This window comes from Diabrotica virgifera, chromosome 3 (assembly GCF_917563875.1).
Source record: "Diabrotica virgifera virgifera chromosome 3, PGI_DIABVI_V3a".
NCBI lineage: Eukaryota > Metazoa > Arthropoda > Insecta > Coleoptera > Chrysomelidae > Diabrotica > Diabrotica virgifera.
In genome coordinates this window covers 170,633,492-170,655,351 of record NC_065445.1, presented here as the reverse complement: position 1 = coordinate 170,655,351, position 21,860 = coordinate 170,633,492, and the positions used below count along the sequence as shown (strand labels likewise).

Here is a 21,860-nt window from a genome sequence, read left to right as displayed (position 1 = left end):
ATGAAGGCATACGAGTAATGGTACGACTGGGTAAGAATATGTATGCACTACAATGTGTAATAATGCCAAATATGTCACATGACATGATAGTAGGAGTTGACGAATTGACAGAAAAACATGTAGTGATAGATTTTAAAAATAATACGATGAAACTAACAGAAGAAAAAGAAAAGGAACAGGACAAGGAACAGGAGAAACAAAATACGGACGAATCAGGTAAAGAACAAACAGTGGAAATGAATTTGGCAACGAAGCAAGGACAAAGAAGAAAAGGGAGAAAAAGTCAGAAAAGGATAAAAGAAAATGAAACCTGTGGCTCCTCAAAAGAAGAGTTGAGCCCAGAAGAAGAAAATTTGAGAGTATCAGAAACAAAGGAAACCTGGGATTCCTCAAAAGAAGAGACGAGCTCAGGAGAAGAAGAAATAAAGCTAAAAAATGAAAGTGAAAAGAATATGATTGAAACAGTGGTATTTGAAGAGGAGGTATATGCAAACGAGGATGCGGAATGCACGGTAAACATGTGTGAAGAATCTGAAAAAAAGACAGAAAATTGATATGTGGAGAAGGGAAAGAAAAAGAATTGCGGTTGATGTTAAGAAACTACGAAAATTTGATCAATGAGGAAAACAGAGTGGCTAAAAAGTACGAACATTCATTTGAGGTGAAAAACTTGGGAAATTTTCGATCAAAGACTTACCCGATTCCATACAAGTATCGACAAGAGGTGAAAGAAGAAATAAATAAAATGTTGGAAGATCAAATCATCGAAAGATGTGATTCACCGTATGTTAACCCGATTGTGATAGTAAAGAAAAGCAATGGAGAATTGAGATTATGTTTAGATGCCAGGAATATCAACCAGCACACTGTATCACAATATGAATCACCTCTAAACATCGAGGCCATTTTTGGAAGAATCACCGGGTCACACATATTTTCGAAAATTGACTTAAAACACAGTTTTTGGTTGATACCGTTAGCTGAAAAGTGTAGAAACTACACCGCTTTTTCTATTGATGGTATTGTCTACCGGTTTAAGGTAGTGCCATTTGGATTGCAGAGTGCTTGTGCTGCACTCGTCCGAGCTCTACATACCATTTTGAATCGCCATGAAGATTTCATAGTTCATTATATCGATGATTTATTAATTTTTTCACAAGATACTCAGAGTCATCTGGAACACATAGAAATAATTCTGAAAGAATTGGACACAGCGGGATTGAAATTAAACATTGAAAAATGTCAATTTTTTCAAAAAGAAGTCATTTATTTGGGTTTTCAATTGGACACCAAAACAGTAAGATTAGCCGAAGACAGAGTCAAGCTCATAGATGAATACCCAAGACCAACGAATTTGAAAACATTGAGAGGTTTTCTTGGCACGATAAATTATTTTAAAAAGCTGATTCCCGATTTGAGCCAAAAGGAAATCCCTCTGATAAAATTGCTTAAAAAAGGAATAAAATGGAATTGGAAAGAAGAACAGGAGGAAGCTTTCGAAACATTAAAACGAGAATTCTCAAAAGGAACGAAAATATACCACCCCATTTACAATTTACCTTTTATACTCCGAACTGATGCGTCCATACAAAAATTTGCAGGAGTTCTGTCTCAAATACAAAACGACCAAGAAGTACCGATATGTTTTATATCTCGAGTGACTAAAACACATGAAAGAAAATATAGTGTTACAGAATTGGAGTTTGCCAGTGTACTATATTGCGTAAACAAATTGAGGTTTTACTTATTGGGAGCAAAATTCACAATCGAAACAGACCATGCAGCTTTAGTACATATCATGAAGAATAGATTAGTAAATAATAGAATACATAGAGGCATTCTATTATTACAGGAGTATGATTTTGAGTTCCGATATATAAAAGGAAAAGACAACATAATAGCCGACGCTCTAACACGGGATGAGGACACCGGAAAAAAGGAAACAATTACTCTACAGGTGGGACTAAATAGATTAATACAAGAAGAAGGGATATATTCTTTAAATGAGATAAGGACAAACCAGGAAGACCTAGAGGAAAGAGAGAAAAGAAGAGCGGAAGTAGAAAATAACATATATTTTAAGAGAATAGACGGAAAGGAACTATATTTAGTGACACAGACATTGGCCGAAAAGATAATAAAGAAATTACATGAGGACAATGGGCATATCGGTAGCAGAAAAGTTTGGCTCGTTTTTAGGGAAAATTACATAAGCCGACAGGATTACCGCATTGCAAAGGAAATTACCCAGAAGTGCGATGTATGTCAAAAATATAAGAGTCGGAATTTCAAAAACGAAAATGTTGCCAAAAATATTGAAGCCCGAAACAAACTAGACATTGTAGCAATAGATATGTTAAGCGATCTAATTATGACCACAAAAAGGAACAAACATATTCTGGTAATGGTGGATGTGTTTTCAAAATACGTAAAATTATATAGTTGCCGCACCACAAAGGGGGAAGAAATATTAAGAAAAATCGACAATTTTATAGCCATAGTAGGAACACCAAAAAAGATTCTACTGGACAATGCAACGTATTTCCGAAATGATCGTTTCAAGGGACAACTTCGAGAACGAGGAATAGAGACAAATTTTGTCAGCATCAGGCATCCACAGAGTAATCCTTCGGCACGATTCATACAGGAAGTGACGAAATTTCTTCGCATTGCAACAGATGGTCAACATCGCCACTGGGACAGGAAAATGGCGGAAATAGAAAGGTATCTAAATACAATTCCGAGCACAGTAACAAAAGAGACCCCAGAATACATCATGAAGGGTGTACTGCCGATAAGGCCATGGGAAGACCAAGAGCCAAAAGAATATCAACAGGTGATTGAAACCGTACAGAGAAGATTACGGCGAAGCAACGAAAAATATATCCAAAGACAGGAACAAAATAGAAAAAGAAGACCAGTGACTTTCCAAAAGGGTGAAAAAGTACTCGTGAGGGCATTACGAGTATCAAATCTTCCTGGGGGCATTTGCGCAAAGTTGATGCCTGTTTTCGAAGGCCCGTATATCGTGAATAATGAAAATGGGATAAATAGTTATGAGTTGAGGCACAGGAACTCGGAAAAGATCCGAGGAATTTATAATATTCACGATGTATACAAATATCACGAATAAAAGACAGAATTACATGAAGTAGATAGTAAGTAGGATATAAGACGTAGATTAAAGTAAGGAAATATACAGGGAGTTGGTTTTGCCCTCGAGAAAATTTATTTAAAAATGCAGATAAATTTTATCGAATACAAGGCGGGGATTTGTTATATTTCTATTTGATATGAAAATTAAAATTTGATAATTATAAACAGAATTCAATTTAATATAAAATATTTTCAATTTTCTCAACCACGGGCATATAAATTTAGAACAACCTGTATACAACAAATTGTTATATTTAATTTTAAGAAGTGATTAAATAAGACTCAAGTGAAATCGTTAATAGGTCATTATCTTTGTTCGCGGAAGGATCGATCATTAGCCGATGCTAAATAAGACTAAGTGGAAATAGAGAATAGGTCATTAAAAATTTGTATATAGTAGAAAGTAATTTTAGAATGGGAATTAACTATTTTCTTTGAAATCCATTAAGCATATTTAGAAAGTTTAAAAATTGGTTTTGAGGAATACTGCGAATGAGAGTTGGTGGTGGAAGTTTGATTTGTGAATCTGGAAGGGATATTTAGAAAGTAGGGGAATGAATGACAAATAGAGATCAGAATGTTTTGAGCTGTCGAGAAGTGAAGTCGAGTAGTAGACGGTAGTGTACGGAGAGTGAGAAAGCCGGTGTAGTTCCGTGAGTGTGGATTATCGATCGTAGAACGAGAGGTAGGCCAGGTTGAGAGTAAAAGAACCTCCTTGAGCCAAGAGTTCCCGGTAGCTGATTGCAGTTTCGAAAAAGGTAGAACACAGCATCACGACAGAAGCAGGAAACGAGAGCTATACGAGCTAGTTTCAGAGGAGAACATTACTGGAAGCCAGGACGAGGTTTTGATTGCAGCCAAGGATAGCAGGAAACGGGTCTTGTGTGAAGACATTCTCAGAGCACCAGAAAAAGGTCAGTCTCATTTGTTTGGACATGAATGTATGGGTTTTTCGTATTAAATACCACATTTAAAATTGAAGAAACATAATCAATAATATCAGAAAAGCTTCATCAAACTTAAATAGAATTGTTGCTAATAAATCATAATAGTTAAATGTTAATAAAAACTTTCAATTGGAAACAAAAAGGAAATAAGATTCCCATGTGTAAATGTTATGTTTAAGAATAATAAGATATAGCAAATATTAAGCAGTGATTGCCATTTAAAATAAAATAAACAATATTTTGATTACAATTGTAACCCATATGTGTTATTATTTTACTCTTTTCTTTCCTATCCCGATTAGGAACCATTAAGAAATACTTAGAAGCCACGTATGTAAGTACTTAATTTTATAAAAAGCCCTGAGATTGAAAACACATTGATATGTGATCTGGTAAATTAATTAGATTAGTATTAAAGCATTGATTAAATTAAATGACATATAAAAATATTATCTCATATCAATAATCAAGATCACAATAGTATATTATGTCTTTGTATGTGTAAATTTAATAGAAATATTTAAATTTAAAATAAATAATGTAAAACCTATTTTTGGATAGAAAAAATTAATTTTTTTGGCGACCGTCATCACGACCGTCATTCCTTCGGCGAAATAAATTTTGTACGTATATTTATTATGTGTATGTATATTGTATATATAAATTGTGTATAAGTATTTAAATTTAAATTAAATGTAAAATCTATTTTAGGATGGGAAGAAAGGATTGATTTCGCGACCGTCATCGTTTACTCGAAATAAATTTTGTAGGTATATATATTATCTTCTTCTCTGTTTTGTGCTATTTGGTGCCAGTTTCTCCCCATTTTTGTTCTGATGTCGTCTAGCCATCGCTTTTGTGGTCTTCCTCTACTACGACTGTGCTCGCGTGGTCTCCAATGTACAATGTTTCTCGTCCACGTTTCGATGTTTTGTCGTGCCACGTGTCCTACCCAGGTCCGTTTCGTTTGCATTTCAATTCTTCCAATTACATATTCCACTTTCGTCCTGCTTCGCACGTCCTCATTTTGTATATTATGTTCCCTCAGAGATACCCCTAACATAGCTCGTTTGATCGCCCTCTGTGTCGTTCTCAATCTATTGGCTGAAACTCTGTAAGTGTCATCGTCTCCATTCTATACGTCATAATTGGTAGAATACAACTGTTTAATACCCTTTTCTTTAGATTTATTGGTATCTTTTTGTTTTTCAACACATCACTGACGGCCGGTTTCACAAGTCGAAGTTAACTTGTGGTTAAGAGATAACCAGAAGTTACCCCGAAATATGTGTTTCACAATATCAGGTCAACGGCGAAGTTGTGGTTAACCGACAGAATTTTTAACCAGAGCTTGGAGTGATGGTTAAGCTCTTAACCAGAGGTTATCCTAACCTAATTTCGTTTTATTGACAGGACAGAGTGTATACACGTAAATTATTAATTACAGATATGAATTTATATGATGTACTTAAATGCGTTTAGCATTTCAGCGGCCAATAATTGTTCGATTTTTAAATGATTTGCTTCCTGGGGTAATTATTAATACATACTATAGTCTCTTGCTTGCTACATGTTTTTATATTAACAATTTAATTTTAACAATATTGGCGAAAGACCTTAAAACAAATATTATTCTTAAACAAAACTTAAAATGTATAATGTGCATGTAATATACAGTGTGTGTACTTTAGTTGGCCACGTATGGGAAGCATTTTTAATATTAATTTTACGAAAAAAAGATACTTCAAAAAAGTTTTGCATAGTAATTTGGGGATGATAGTAAGATGCAACCATCATGTATCAAATTTTATTAATCCCATAGGAGGTATGTTAAAATATATGAATTTTTAAAGCAAGCAAGGTAGCAAGAATCAACATCAAAAATATGATTATGCAAATCAACCACAAGTCTGACTGAATATCCTAACCACACATATACACACATTTATTTTTCCTTAATCTGCAAAATAAACTCCACAACTAAATATAAAATCCTTAAAAAATATATATACAACAAATTAATAGTCATAAAGAAATATAACAATTTATTGAATTTATCCTAATAAAAATCAATGGAAACTCATCTGACTGATCAGCTGATTTGATAATTCTTCCATAAAAATGTTATTTCAGGGTGATCATTGTCCATAATTTCCTACCAACATAAGAAAAATAAAACAAAACTTACGGTCAACTAACCATGATTGAATCTGTGGTTGTGAAACAGCAACTGTCAGTTAGACTGTGGGTAAAGGTTAGTTGACCGCTAGGGTTAACCACAGATTGTGAAACCGGCCGTGAGTCTTGCTACTGCTGCTCAAGTAATTCGAATTCTTCTAGTTATTTCTGCCGTTTAATTCTGTTTGCCTAGTTTGATCGTGTGACCTAGGTATATATACTTTTCAACACTTTCGATATCACTTCCATCTAAGTCGATTGTGATATATTGACTTGTAATCACTTTTGGTTTATTTGTTTTTGTCCTCTGTCTAACTTTTCTCTCCGTTCTTATTTTGCTTGTTGTTAGACCGTCTGATACATTTATTTGCATAGTTGCATAGTCGTATATGTATTAGAGGAGTATTCTGTATCTAGAATCAATCCTTGCGTTATTCATTCGTTCTAATAGGGCCCAGAGTTCTATGGAATCGAATGACTTATTGTAATCCACAAATACCAAATGAACAGGTTCATTGTATTCGCTGCTCTTTTCGATAAGTGTCGTTATCGTCTCTAGGTGTTCTATGGTACTATGTCAACAGGCTGGTAACTATCGAATTTATTTGATAGCCTGTTAGTAATTATTATGGTAAGCATTCTTTACGGATGTGGCAACAGGTTTATTGGTTTGAAATTTTCGCGTTTGTGGTACCTACATATTAGGTGAATGTATATATTAATAGTATAGTACGCACGCAACTCGTGTATAATATAGGTAGAGAACTTATTTTTGGATTGAGAAAAGCATTGAATTCGCGGGATATAAGTAATTTATATACTATAGGTTGAATTCCGTATGTTTCAAACGAAGTAATAATGGTTGGAGGAGGGATAGAGTGTGCACCCGAAGGAGCTTGCGAAGCAAGCGCATAAGAGGCCACACGGTCCTTACTTCAATCATTATAAGTGATTATAGTTTAAAGTATTTTTAAAGTGAAAACTTCTGTAGCGATTTTGTGCACTTTCTGGATGGGGAAAAACCATTGAATTCGTGACTGTTATCGCTTCGACGAAATAAATTATGTACGTGTACTACCTATGTATTATGTGTAATGTGTATGTATAAATAGTATAGGATGCACCCAATGGGTATCTAACGTAGGTATATCACTTCTCTTTGGATAGGGAAAAGCATTGAACTCGCGATCGTTATCGACACGGCAGATATTAGTAATTTATGTACTATAGGTTGAATTGCGTATAAGTTCGACCGAAGATATAATGATTGGAGGAGGGATAGAGTGTGTACCCGAAGGGGCTTGCTTCGTAAGAAGTTTTCACTTCTGTCGGCACTCCCACGAGTGCCCTAATTTTTTTTCGTTTTCGTAGTCTTTATATTCATCTATGTATGTACAGCTGGTTCCTAAAAAAACTGATATGACTCTAAGCCCCGGCACAAATTGAACCTAAGCGAGTCACAACCTGCGCCGGCGGGACGGGTGACCTGTGCAGTTATTTTTCTAGCGCACCGCATATTGAACACAAGCCAACCCGAGACCGTCGGCTGTCGCCGTAACGAATAGAGACGGGCAAAATCAGTGCGGACGTGTAACCGTTACTTTTGATACCGGTTCTCAGTGGTACTGAGTACAAATACTGATTACAAAATACTGATGTATCTGATCCTTGTACTGAATTGAGTAGGTAACTAAAAAACGGTAGTTCCGTACTTGTAACTAGTAACGTTTTAAAAATATCTTACACGTCCCTAGTAGTCGTAGCGGTATGACTTTCGAAAACATCGAATTTGATCATAAGCGGGTGAATAAAAAGATATCTTAAGCACTGGTTTCCTCGAAAGCGGTGCCGACAAACGACGACCATAACACTGTACCATAAAAAACGGTTCGCATGTTCGCAAAATCAGTGCGGACACGTAACGGTTACTTTTGATACCGGTTCTAAGTGGTACTCTTTACAAAATACTGATGTATCTGATCCTTGTATTTACTAAATTGAGTAGGCAACTTAAAATCGGTAGTTCCGTACTTGTACCTAGTACCCATGTTGAGCTGCCCCCCCCCCCCCCCACTTGCAAAAATTAAAAAACAAATAGCCTTGATTTATGAGCTATTTATGAGCTCTCATATTGCGCAAACTAAAAATTTTGAGCTCGTTCCACTGAGCAGGAATTTAATACCCTAGTGGGGGGGCTGAGTCAGCCCCCCCCCCCCACTACTTAAGAATAGGAATATTGAATCGGTTTTTGCGGCAGAATTACGAGCTATTTATGAGCTCTTGAAATTATATAGTTTCGATTTTTGAGCTCATCCCCTTCACCCCCAAACAACCCTTTAATTGATTTAACTTAAGAGAAAGATGCTGAGAAAACTTAAAATATATCGTATTGCGGATATAATTCCTATAGCTTATATACTCTAAGAATAAACTATTAAATCAAGGGCATTTCGATTATTGAGCTGCAACCCCTTCGCAAGAAAACCACCCTATCTTCCCGGCTTAAGAGAAAGTTGTATTTAAAATGCGTTAAACTAATTATTTGGCGACTACATATCATTTAATAATTTATAAGCTTCCAAATTACGCGCATTTAGATCAGTAAATTGCAATTTATTTTGTATAGTGCAGTCACTGAAGGTAAAAATCAACGATTACCTTCAAGTTCGGTGAACCTTCATCGATTTTGACGAAAATTGGTCAGTGGTTAGAGGATACGTCAAGAAACAAAGGTGACATGGTACCACCTTGCGCCTTTACCCTGAGGGTGGATACCGCCCCTCCTCGAGGGTGAAAATTATTTTATAAAAAATAACTGCACAAATCAATAAATGAACAAATTAAAAGCAAAATTTATTATATAAATTTAATAAAATAAGTCAATACTTTTTAAGTTATTAAAGATCAAAGATTTTAATTATTTGTGAAAAAAATGCATGTTTTGAAGAGGTTTTTTGTAAATCACTGAAAAACTGTAAGTTTTTACAAAAAAGTTAATAGTAGTTTAATTCGCATAGCTTATATTCTAAGAATAAACTCTTAAATCACGCACCTTTCGATTACATAGCTACAACCCCTTCGCAAGAAAACGACCCCATTTTCCCGGCTTAAGAGAGAGTTGTTCTTAAAATAATTTAAATTGATTATTTGGCGACTACATATCGTTTAATAATTTATTAGCTTGCAAAATATACGCATCTCAATTATTGAATTGCCATTTTCTTTCTATAGTGCAGTCACTGAAGGTAAAAATCAACTATTACCTTCGATTTCGGTAAATCTCCATTTATTTTCACGAATTGACAATAACAACTTGGGGTTTTAGCCTGGGGTATATGTCACCCCTTCTCGGGAGTGAAAATTACTTTATTAAAAATAACCCCACAAATCGAGAGAGGGACAAATTGTAAGCAAAATTTGTTATATAATGTGATTAAAATAAATCAATACTTTTTGAGTTATTAAAGATCAAATATTTTAATTTTTGGAAAGAAAATGCATGCTTTAGAGCGATTTTTCATAAATGACTCAAAAACTGTAAGTTTTTACAAAAAAGTTTTCATCACTAAAATTGAAGCTACTAAAGAATATAATAAATTGCTTACTTGAAAAACCTTTAATGTTAATTTAAAGTAAGTTATTGGTAATTAAATGTATATTTTTTTCCGCGACTGTTCAAATCTAAGGATTCAAGCTTAAATAATGGGAAAAAGATGCATTTTATAACACTTAGGTACTAAATACTTGTCAAAGTACTTAGAAATACCCATCAAAAATAAGATCCAGAAAAAGTTGATAGTATCAAAATCCGCTCACCAATTTTCGTGAAAATGAATGGAGATTTACCGAAATCGAAGGTAATAGTTGATTTTTACCTTCAGTGACTGCACTATAGAAAGAAAATGGCAATTCAATAATTGAGATGCGTATATTTTGCGAGCTCATAAATTATTAAACAATATATAGTCGACAAATAATTAATTTAAATTATTTTAAGTACAACCCTCTCTTAAGCCGGGAATAAGGGATGGTTTTCTTGCGAAGGGGTTGTAGTTCAATAATCGAAAGGCGCATGATTTTAGAGTTTATTCTTAGAATATAAGCTATACGAATTAAACTTCTATTAACTTTTTTGTAAAAACTTACAGTTTTTCAGTGATTTACAAAAAACCTCTTCAAAACATGCATTTTTTTCACAAATAATTAAAATCTTTGATCTTTAATAACTTAAAAAGTATTGACTTATTTTATTAACTTTGTATAATAAATTTTGCTTTTAATTTGTTCTTTTATTGATTTGTGCAGTTATTTTTTATAAAATAATTTTCACCCCCGAGAAGGGGCGGTATCCACCCTCAGGGTAAAGGCGCAAGGTGGTACCATGTCACCTTTGTTTCTTGACGTATCCTCTAACGACTGACCAATTTTCGTGAAAATCGATGAAGGTTCACCGAAATTGAAGGTAATCGTTGATTTTTACCTTCAGTGACTGCACTATACAAAACAAATTGCAATTTACTGATCTAAATGCGCGTAATTTGGAAGCTTATAAATTATTAAATGATATGTAGTCGCCAAATAATTAGTTTAACGCATTTTAAGTACAACTTTCTCTTAAGCCGGGAAGATAGGGTGGTTTTCTTGCGAAGGGGTTGTAGCTCAATAATCGAAATGCCCTTGATTTAATAGTTTATTCTTAGAGTATATAAGCTATAGGAATTATATCCGCAATACGATATATTTTAAGTTTTCTCAGCATCTTTCTCTTAAGTTAAATCAATTAAAGGGTTGTTTGGGGGTGAAGGGGATGAGCTCAAAAATCGAAACTATATAATTTCAAGAGCTCATAAATAGCTCGTAATTCTGCCGCAAAAACCGATTCAATATTCCTATTTTTAAGTAGTGGGGGGGGGCTGACTCAACCCCCCCCCCCCCACTAGGGTATTAAATTCCTGCTCAGTGGAACGAGCTCAAAATTTTTAGTTTGCGGAATATGAGAGCTCATAAATAGCTCATAAATCAGGGGTATTTGTTTTTTAATTTTTGCAAGTGGGGGGGGCCAGCTCAACACGGGTGTACCTAGTAACGTTTTAAAAATATCTTACACGTCCCTAGTAGTCGTAGCGGTATGACTTTTGAAAAAATCTATTTTGATCATAAGCGGGTGCATAAAAAGATATCTTACACTGAGTATTTTATTTCTACATACCTTTATAATAACAAGCATAACTTAAACACTGCATTGATTGTGGTTCCAAAAACGGTTCGCATGTATTAAATAAGATTTTGGCTTATTACAGTAAGAAAAATGAAATAATACCCATGAACGAACATATAAAACACGCTGTATTTTCCTGTCACCGTGTCACACAAAAAATTGGCCAGCGCAAGTACATGTAATAATTATTGTTACATGTCTGGACAATTTTCTTTGTGACACGGTGACAGGAAAATACAGCGTGTTTTATATGTTCGTTCATAGGTATTCTTTCATTTTTCCGACTGTATGCATTTTGCTAAAATATTAAATAACACAAATAATACAATTCACAACCATCATTTAATTTTTAACGATAAACAAAAGTCTAATATGATGACAAGTTTGAAATTGATCCACTTTGTCGATAACAGTGTCATTAACAGATATTTTTAAATACCAAAAATCAATTTCCAATGATTGTGTGGATTTAAGAAATACATACTAAACAATTTTTTTGCCTGTATAAAGGAGATAATAATTATGACACATTATGGTACTCCTTATTTTTCAAATAATATGCTCCTGTAAACGCATAACTTTGATTTATTGGCTAAACCTACATTAGATACGTCACAAGAAATTAAAAATAATTAACATTTAACATGTAATAAATTCACTGCTTTAATTAGATATATTATATTCCCTATTATTGCAATAAAATATTAAAACGAATAAAGGAAAATTGTTGAGTAATGCTGATTGATACAACAGAGCAATATTTATTCATAAAGATAGTGTAAAATATATCGGCGTTTATCATAAATACCATCCGTATTCATTTCAGAAAAATCTCGCATCTCGCAAAAAAAACACGTAAAAATAAACATCTAACGGTGAGTCACTCGTCCCAAGGCCCAAGAAAACTGTACGTCGATGACAAACGTTCGCATGCTAGACCTGGCACTGTATTCGCTGATATAAGGATGCTCAGAACTCTCTACGCAACTCGCCGGTGCCAGGTTGTGTCTGGCTTATGATCAATTTGCGCCGGGGCTTAGTAAGATTTGATCATTTTGAGCAGTGCATGGTTGGTCTGACATTATATTATATTTATTATGACAGACAAATAATCAAGTAAACAAACAAACAGCCATCTTTTGAGGTTGAAGTTATCTGACAAATTTTAAGATTTGGCAGTGACCGTGACAGTGTGTAAATAATAAGTATTTATCCTTCAAAATATAATAAATTAAATATAATTAAACTCATTCATTATATTACACCTTATCAAAAGCTTTTTACAAGAACATAGTTAGCGATTTTGATATGGCCTAGAGCCAGACTACATCAAGATCGCCTATAAATCGTGCTGCTAATTGTCTTGCAGCGAGACCAAAAACAAAAATAAGAAGAAAGTACACTCCTCAATTTTCTACAAAATACGCTTTAAGAGTCGTATCAGTTTTTTTGGAACCAGCTGTAAATCTTATAAAAATAGATTTTTAGAAGGCGCAGTGTAAAATTACTCTGAAGTCCACATAAAATACGGTATTTACTTAATATAAAATTGGAACATGGAATGCCAAGAGGGGTTGTCTTTGACCTAAAATTCAGAAAATATTTTTTATTCATGAAATCTAGGGAATTTGTTTTTATTACAAAATTTGAGGATATCTAGAATGATATTAAAGTCAGATAAAAAATAATGAGTTAAAAATTTAAAATATTTCTGAATTTATTAAAGAAAAACATACGTCGGGGTCAAAATTGACCCCCCTGGTCATCCGAAGGTTAAACAGATCTATAATAGATGTTTTAGAATCGTGTATTTAATTATTTGACATTAAAATGTCTCACAACCCCAGTTTTTTGCTACGCGAACCCATTTTTGTGGTCCAAAAATGGATCCCAAAAAATAAATAGGAAGATCCAAATCTTCCTAAATATTAGCATTTCAGACAACACCTTTTGTATTGTTATTGTAGATAAATAAAGGCGGTTTTATACCAGTTAATTTTTTCTCCTGTAGATTGGTGGTTTTTTTCATTTTTTAATTTTTCTCCAACATCTTGCATCATACTCTTTTATCATCATTTTCTTAATCTATATCTTTTGATTATTCCGTCACATTGTCCTCCTCCTCTATCCTTTATCCTTCGTAAGGATGTGGTGACGTTATGGTATTTGACGAATGGTTGCTATCCATTCTTCTCTCTCCTGGGCGCGGTGTGCTGCCTCAGACAGAGAGTAACCGGTGGCGCATTTTATTTGGTCTGACCATCGGAGTGGCGATCTTCCTCGAGTTCTTTTACCCTCTACCTTGCCTTCAACCACCAACCTCTCCATGCCTTCTCTTCTTCTGGTAATGTGTCCAAAGTACCTCAATATATTTTGGTTGATGATGGTGGTAAGCCTAGTGTTGATGTCACATTGTAATTTCACTGAATTAGAATCTATTAATTTATTTCAAAATCTTTTAAAAAACTGTGTTAAGATCCTAGATTTTTATACTCACATCTTTAAGACATTTGCAAGAAAACACGCAAAACGTCCAGTGATATTGATAAATGTCACGGGCAAACAAGAAAATTTTTATTGTCGTAGTTAACGACCTTTGACAATGGCATTGTGTTTATAGTGAAACTATAATTATTGATAACATTGTTAACCTTCCGTTATTATAATATAAATATTATAAAATTTATACTTCTATAACAGCTATATATACATACATATTTTGTAACAAAATGTCAATAAACCGTTTCACAAGGATTTTAAATATTAATTAAAGGTACTTATTAATTTCTTGTTGTAATAAATCATCTTTTTGGTTTTCCTTGTTTTAATAAAGCAAAATATACCTCATTTTTACACAAAAGCTTATACGTTTACACAACTTAGTCTAAATAAGTTATGTAGCAAGACCATTGCTATTGTTCGAAATGTGTACTTACATAAACAAGTGGTCATTCCATAGAAAGGTACATCCCTTTTTTATGGAATTTTACACCTCAAACAATAGCATCCCGCTGCTGGCTGAGCTGAATATTAATGAGTATCTTAAAAAGATTATGGGACTGTATCTAAACGAAGTTTTGAGGCAATAAGAACGGAAGGAGAAGGGTTCCAAATAAATCATCATACATTTTTTTCAGTAAACATTGCTAACGATGTCACTGTTTATTTCAGTAAACATTGCTGATGATGACTTCTCTGAAAACCACAAAAATGATCTCAAAAATTAAATGATGCATAATATTTACTATACGAAACTGATGAAACTAAGAAACTATAAAATAAGAAAGAAAACGAGGAGCACATTAAGTTGAGAAAGGATGACATGACGTCAGCGACAGACGCTTATAAACGACTAAGTCCAAAATGATTTCAAATTATTCTTATTATATTATTAATTATTAAAATAAACATTGTTCCGTTTAGAAAAGCCATTTATTATATTTATATTTCTTGATGCAATAATAGACTTGTTTATTTTGAATACCATATATATTATGAAATACATGCATATAGAGAAGGCGAAAACGGCGGGTTCGTTGGAAACAATATTTCCATGAAATTTTTTTTCATAATCACATTCGTGGGATATTCCAGAATAAGATTCAAGAAGTCGCCCACGCGAAAAGTGGGCCAATTTTTTTTAACATTTTTTTTTAATCAAATTGAAAGAGTCAATATATTCGGCCCGGGCGATCAATATATAATTTTTTTTAGATTCTTCGGACCATTTCGGACAAAAAAGGTATCTTGTAATTTTTCTATAAAGTTAATCGTGTTCGAGTTATAAGCAATTTAAAATTTGAAAAACGCGAAAATGGCCATTTTTAAGACTTAATAACCCGGTTAAAAATTATTATTATGAGAGTCAGAAAGTGATTAAATCAAATTTAAAGCCTCCCCTACATGGTCCTGTAGAAATTTGTGTCATTAATTTATTACTAAGCTCTTATTTTTATTTATTAATAATGAGCGGTAAGATCGTATTAACGCGGCTGCAAATGTGAGTGCGAGTGAGATGCGCCATTGGACTGCCTGAATGGCATCTCTTTCGCACTCATCATGGACGGCCGCCTAAAACGTGCATGGCACTCATTATTATTACTTAAAAATAACAACTTAATAATCAAATAATGACAAAAATTTCTTCAGGATCTTGTAGGAGGGGCTCTAAAATTTGATTTAGTTACTTTCTGACTTTCATAGACTATTAACCGAGTTATTAAGCCTTGAAAATGACGAATGAAACTAATGATGCCGAATGGATGATAATTTCTGACCATATGACATCAAGATACAAGCCTGAAGTACCTTTTCAAGTGGACATTTGCCCACGAGACGAATGGGACAGAGGAAACTCTCGACCCAGACTGCAGGTTGCACCTGGTATACGGACGGGTCTAAAACTGCAGGCGGTTCGGGCGCAGGAATATTCTGTAGTGGTGGAAATTTCAACATTTCTATTCCACTGGGAGAATATACCTCCGTATTTCAGGCAGAGATTTTTGCAATCTTGCAGTGTGCAAGAGAAAACAACCTAAGGGAATTCGAACTGCAGCGGGTTAACATATGCACAGATAGCCAAGCAGCCATCAGGGCTCTTATAAGCCCTAAGGTGAACACTAGACTGGTGTGGGAATGTCGACAAGAGCTTGATAAACTGGCACAACATAACAGTGTTATACTGGTATGGGTTCCAGGTCATCGGGGCATATACGGTAATGAAAGAGCTGATGCACTTGCCAAGAGAGCATCAGCTACAAAATACCTGGGTCCAGAGCCGGCCGTGGGAGTGCCAAAAAGCACCGTCCGTGAACGAAAAAAAGCCTGGATCCGAAGCCAACACAACTCACACTGGGAGGGTGTACCCGGTCAAACACATGGCAAGATGTATATTGGACGGACATGTGCTAGTAGGGCTTAGTTACTGCTGAAAACAAGCAGGAATCAGCTCAGAGTCATAACAGGTTTCCTCACTGGACATGCGCCAGTTAAGGGTCACCTGCATACAATGGTGCTGTTTCATGGAGACTTGAGCTGCAGACTCTGTAACGGAGAACCTGAAACAGTCAACCATATTTTGCATGACTGTGAGGCATTGGATCGGAGGCGGCAAACACTTTTCGGAGACATCGAAGTGACTTCAAATTTATATGGCACCCACCCACTAGACCTGTACAAGCTGGTACAGAGTTCCAGAATTCTGGAATGGGTTTCATAAACGAATGGAAGATGTACAATAAGCCAAGTGGCTGCAGTACAACCGGTTCATAACAGACGGCTTCCAGGAAAAAAAAGCCTTGAACATCGCCATTTTTTGTTTTTTTCAATTTTAAAATTATTTTACCTCGAAAACGATCAACTTTAAAGAAAGATTGTAAGAGACCTTTTTTATCCAGAATGGTCCAAAAAACGTAAAAAGAATTTGTCCAAGCCGAAAATATTGATTTTTGCAATTTGATTAAAAAAAATCTTTAAAAAAAACTTTGGACCACTTTTCGCGTGGGCGACTTTTTGAAATGTGATTAGCCAAAAAAATTTCATGGGAATATTTTCTCCAAAGAACCCGCCGTTTTCGCCTTGTCTAATAGCATTGATCAAATTTAAGCTTTAACCCTTAAACGCCCAAGGGTGGGTAAAAAATGTCCACCTAATGCGTATTCCCTTGTAACATATTTATTACGTGTTTAATTTTTTTTTTTAATTATTTATTGTTAAAAAGACAGCCCATTATCGAATGTTAATTTGGTTCTACCAATATTTTTGAAAATAAAAGCAGCATCTTGAGTTAAATATGGCTGGGCATAAAAAGTACACCCTTGGCAAAACTTGTTATTAAAGGTTTCTATATAATTTCTCGTTGGTAGGAAGATAATCCATATAATTATCGATGTATAATTACATAATCTACATAATTATCCGCCAGTGAGGAGGCTGAAAGAAAGAATATGGAGAAAATCGACAAATCTGAATTACTGGCTTTTACTGGTATGTTAATTTTGATGTACATTGTAATTTTGTTGTAAGGTTTGTAAATTGTTTATATTAATATTTTAGAAGATGCTGTGTTTATTAAGCATAAGATTCTTAAGTTTAATCCATTTTCAACAACTCTCAATAAATATATTAGCTATTTTCGAGGTGGACATTTTTTACCCACCCTTGGGCGTACATGGAACCTAAAAAAGGTTGGGCGTTTAAGGGTTAACCACTGACTTGCCGTATGCCATGCCTCCCCGAAAATATATTTTGTTGTAAAACTTGTTTGATGCAAGATTCCTTTGAACACCATCTGTGTACCTTCAAGTGGTGTGTAATTGTTCAACCTCCTCCCAACTGCTTCAGTTTTAGTATGGTTTAAGGAAGAATCATATTATCATGCCCGCACCGTTCCGGCACGTAGCGTAGTCTCCGAAAAACCTGATTTATAGACCAGGGTAATAAGCTGGAAATTGACCATGTTCGGGACACTCAAAGATCCAGGTAGATGACTACTTTTTTAGTTATTGTAAACCTATAGGAACAAAACTTACCTGTTTCCTGCCTAAAGTTCGCGTCCGTTTTTAAATGATTAATAATTTAGTGCAAAAATCGCGATTTTTTCGATTTTTTGCACGCTATTCAAAAGCTAAACAGTTGAAATAAAACTACAAAATTTAATTTTTTAGAACATTGAAAAACCTTTAAAATGCCGATTTTTGAAAGTTAAAAAGTTAATTTGTTGCTACGCAAACTGAAGAATAAGTGAAAATCGTTATTTGTTAATAACTTTTACTAAAACTACTTTAAAACTTTAGGGTTTCACCCAAAGTTGTGTATTGGGGTACTTAACAAACCTTTAAAATTTGAGACCGATCCATTAATTAGTTTAAAAGTTATTCTATTTGTTTATCCCAGAGACCTTTATTTTGCAATAACATAAGACAGAAAATAATGAAGATAAGGCAATTCTGCGTATGTCAAATTAAAGTAGAAAGGTGATACTATCAAAATGTACTAAAAAAAGATAAAAAATTGTATAATATAGTTAAAAATAGTAATGCCAAATTTTTGAAATTTTGTAGTTTATAAATATTTAGAACAATTTTAAAAATATTGTCCGTAGAAAAAATCATTTTACATATTCAAAAAGTTGGTATTCTACATGAATTTTTAAAAATGTTGTTCAGTTGGTGACTAGTCATGGTAAGTGAAGGGGGAGCTGGGAGCCGACAAATGCACGAGTTCAAAAACTAAAAAAGGATTTTGATCTTTCTTTTTTTAATTTGTATGAAATTTTTCTGTACATCACAAATATGTAATTTGTCTATTTGCAATTTGACATTTATTAATTAATAAACAATCTAATTTGTTTTAACAATTTTTCAATAAATAATTTTTCCCCAAAATCCATGTTTTTAATCAGACTGTCATTATTAATCATAGAAAAAGTTAAGTTGTACTTTAAAATAAATAAATTATCTTCAATAAATAATTATCTAATAAAAATAATGTATTTATTAAAATCAACTTTAACGTTTTGTATGATCATTAATGATACTATGATTAAAACAATAGATTTTTGTAAAAAAATATTTTTTCAAGAATTGTTTAAACAAATTAGACTGATTATTAATTAATAAATTTATAAACAAATTGCATATTTGTAATATACGTAGAAATTGCATACAAATTAAAAAAAGAAAGATGAAAATCCATTGAGTTGATCCGGAGATACAGAAAATTGTATTAGTTGGAAATTGCTTTTTCGGTATTTTAACTCGGTGGATTCGTAGGTTCCCCCTAGTAACCGTTTGAACTACAATTTTGAAAAATCGTAGAGGGTGCTGTGAAGATACAATGTTTATGCAAATTTTTTAACAAAAAATACAAATCCCATTATTTAAAATGACATCAATGAAATTCCTTAATTATTATAAACAAATTAGCTGTGAATTAAAAAAAAAACAAATGGCTAACTTTGTCCCTAATGAACCCAGGCTAAATTTTTTATATGAAAATTCTTGTTAAAATACTAGCTTTCCGAATATACAAAAATATTGTTCCTACGGACCATATTTGTCAAGTTATTCTAAATGTTAATAAACTACAAAATTTCAAAAATTTGGCATTAGGATTTTTGATTATATTGATTAATTTTTTCATCTTTTTTTAATACATTTTGATACTACCAGTATTTTACTTTCGTTTGGCATACTCAGAATTGCCCAATATTTATTATTTATTTATAACCAACTTTGGGTGAAACCCTAAAATTTTAAGTTAAATTTACTAAAAGTTATTAACAAATATCGATTTTTATTTATTTTGCAATTTGTGAAGCAACAAGTTAACTTTTTATCTTTCAAAAATCGGTATTTTGAAAGTTTTTAATGTTATAAAAAAAAGTTTTTTTTGTCAGTTGTTTAGCTTTTGAATAGGGTGCTAAAAATCGAACAAATTGCGATTTTTGCAATAAATTGTGAATAATTAAAAAACGGACGCGAACTTTAGGCAGGAAACAGGTAGGTTTTCTTCCTATAGATCTACAATAACTAAAAAAGTAGTCAGCTACCTGGATCTTTGAGTGTCCTGAGAAAATCCTTATTACCCTGGACTATTAACAAAGAAGTGTATGATACGATACGCTCCGGACAGTATGAATTATTGTTCATATTTAAAACCATTAAAATCAATATTTTTCAGAAACGAAACGGTACGTGCCGGGCATGATAATATGATTCGAGCTTTAGTCTTTCAGCTTCGTTGACTAAAGTTTTCTGGAAGTATCACGTACCGCATGCCAGTGTTTACGTGTCTATAGTTAAAAGTAGCCCATTCAGTATTCTTTCAATATTAGAATGACAGCAAGTTCATCGAGTTGTTCTACTTTCAAGTACTTTCAACATTGTTTGACTATTTTTCAGTTAACAATACTCGTTTTTTTGTAATTCAGTTTATAAAGATTTTTTAGAACCTCCACCATTTTTTTAATATGATGCATGCGTTCATAATTTTCTTGATAAAGTAAAGTTTATTTTGTTTGGAGCATATTTTATTTTACACCAGTATGAAGAGTCATTCCGTAGTTGATGTAAAAAACAAATACAGTGTAGAAGACAAACTCACCTTAAAAACAAAGGAGAATAGACAACGGTATGCCACCGCGTGTCAGTGTCTACGTCCTGAAACATCCACGTCACCAAGATGGTTAGCATGTACTTACATGGCACGTAAGCTCTGATAATGACTGGTAAACCAGTCGAAAACTAGTTATGTTGTGATTTTGATGTAGCCCTTTTGAGGGATTTTAAATATACCTTTTATACAGGATTTTACTGTTTTTTGTATTACATGGTATACAGCCAACTACAGGAAAACTTTTTCCTTGTGGATTTCTTAACTAATTTGTGATGCTGTACACCATCAAAGGCCTTTTTATAGTCAATAAATACAGCAATGACGTCTTTATAATAAACGATCTTCGAAATAAAACTCAGAGAGCTCAATAATTTTCCCTTCCAAATCCTGAAATTCTAAACGACTACTTCGTTAATGTGAGTAAAAATATAACATCAACTATTTTGCCGCAACAAGATCCCATTTCCTATCTCCCTAACTCAAGAAAGGTCTCGAATTAATTCTTTTTAAGACCAGTCGATAACTCTGAACTGATCCAAACAATCAATAGTATCAAAAGCAAATCATCTTGTAGTACTGATGGACTATCTATAAAAAATTTCTCTAATCTCACAGAAAATGTGTTGGAAATCCTCGTCTCTCTAATTAATGATTCCTTCGAAAAAGGTAAATTTTCAGAGTGCCTAAAGACAGCCATAATTATTCCTCTTCATAAGGGTGGTGAAAAATCTGATGCCTGCAACTATAGACCTAATGCCTTACTACCGGTACTCTCCAAAATTATCGAGAGACTCATTAAAACTCGACTTATGTCCTTTATCGTCGATAACAACATTTTATCACAAAATCAGTTCGGCTTTTTAACAAATAATTGTACCACTGATGCCATGTTTTCTGTACTACATGAGGTTTACCAAGCACTAAACAATAATCTTTATACTGCCATTGTTTTCTGCGACTATGTCAAAGCTTTTGATTGTGTAAATCACGACATCTTGATTACAAAACTAAATTTCTATGGAATTCGAGGTATTTCTTTAAATTGGTTCCAATCCTACTGGAATAATAGGAAACAACTAGTTAGAGCAAATGATACTGACTCTAGTCTCAAAAACATTGTATGTGGAGTACCACAAGGTTCAGTATTGGGTCCTCTTCTGTTCCTTATCTTTATAAATGACATCACTAATTTAAAAATCGATGGGAAAATTTTTCTTTTTGCTGATGATACCAGTATCACTTGG

At 33.5% G+C, this 21,860-nt stretch overlaps 1 protein-coding gene across 1 annotated transcript in view; it reads left to right on the top strand.

The window, feature by feature from the left end:
- LOC126881392 (cilia- and flagella-associated protein 251-like) overlaps positions 1 to 21,860 on the top strand; it is a 136,713-nt gene continuing 114,853 nt past the window's right edge. The window contains exon 1 of the mRNA XM_050645640.1: positions 1 to 482. Within this exon, the coding sequence (XP_050501597.1) occupies positions 18 to 482 (465 nt within the window). The 5' untranslated portion in view covers positions 1 to 17. The remainder of the gene's footprint in view (positions 483 to 21,860) is intronic.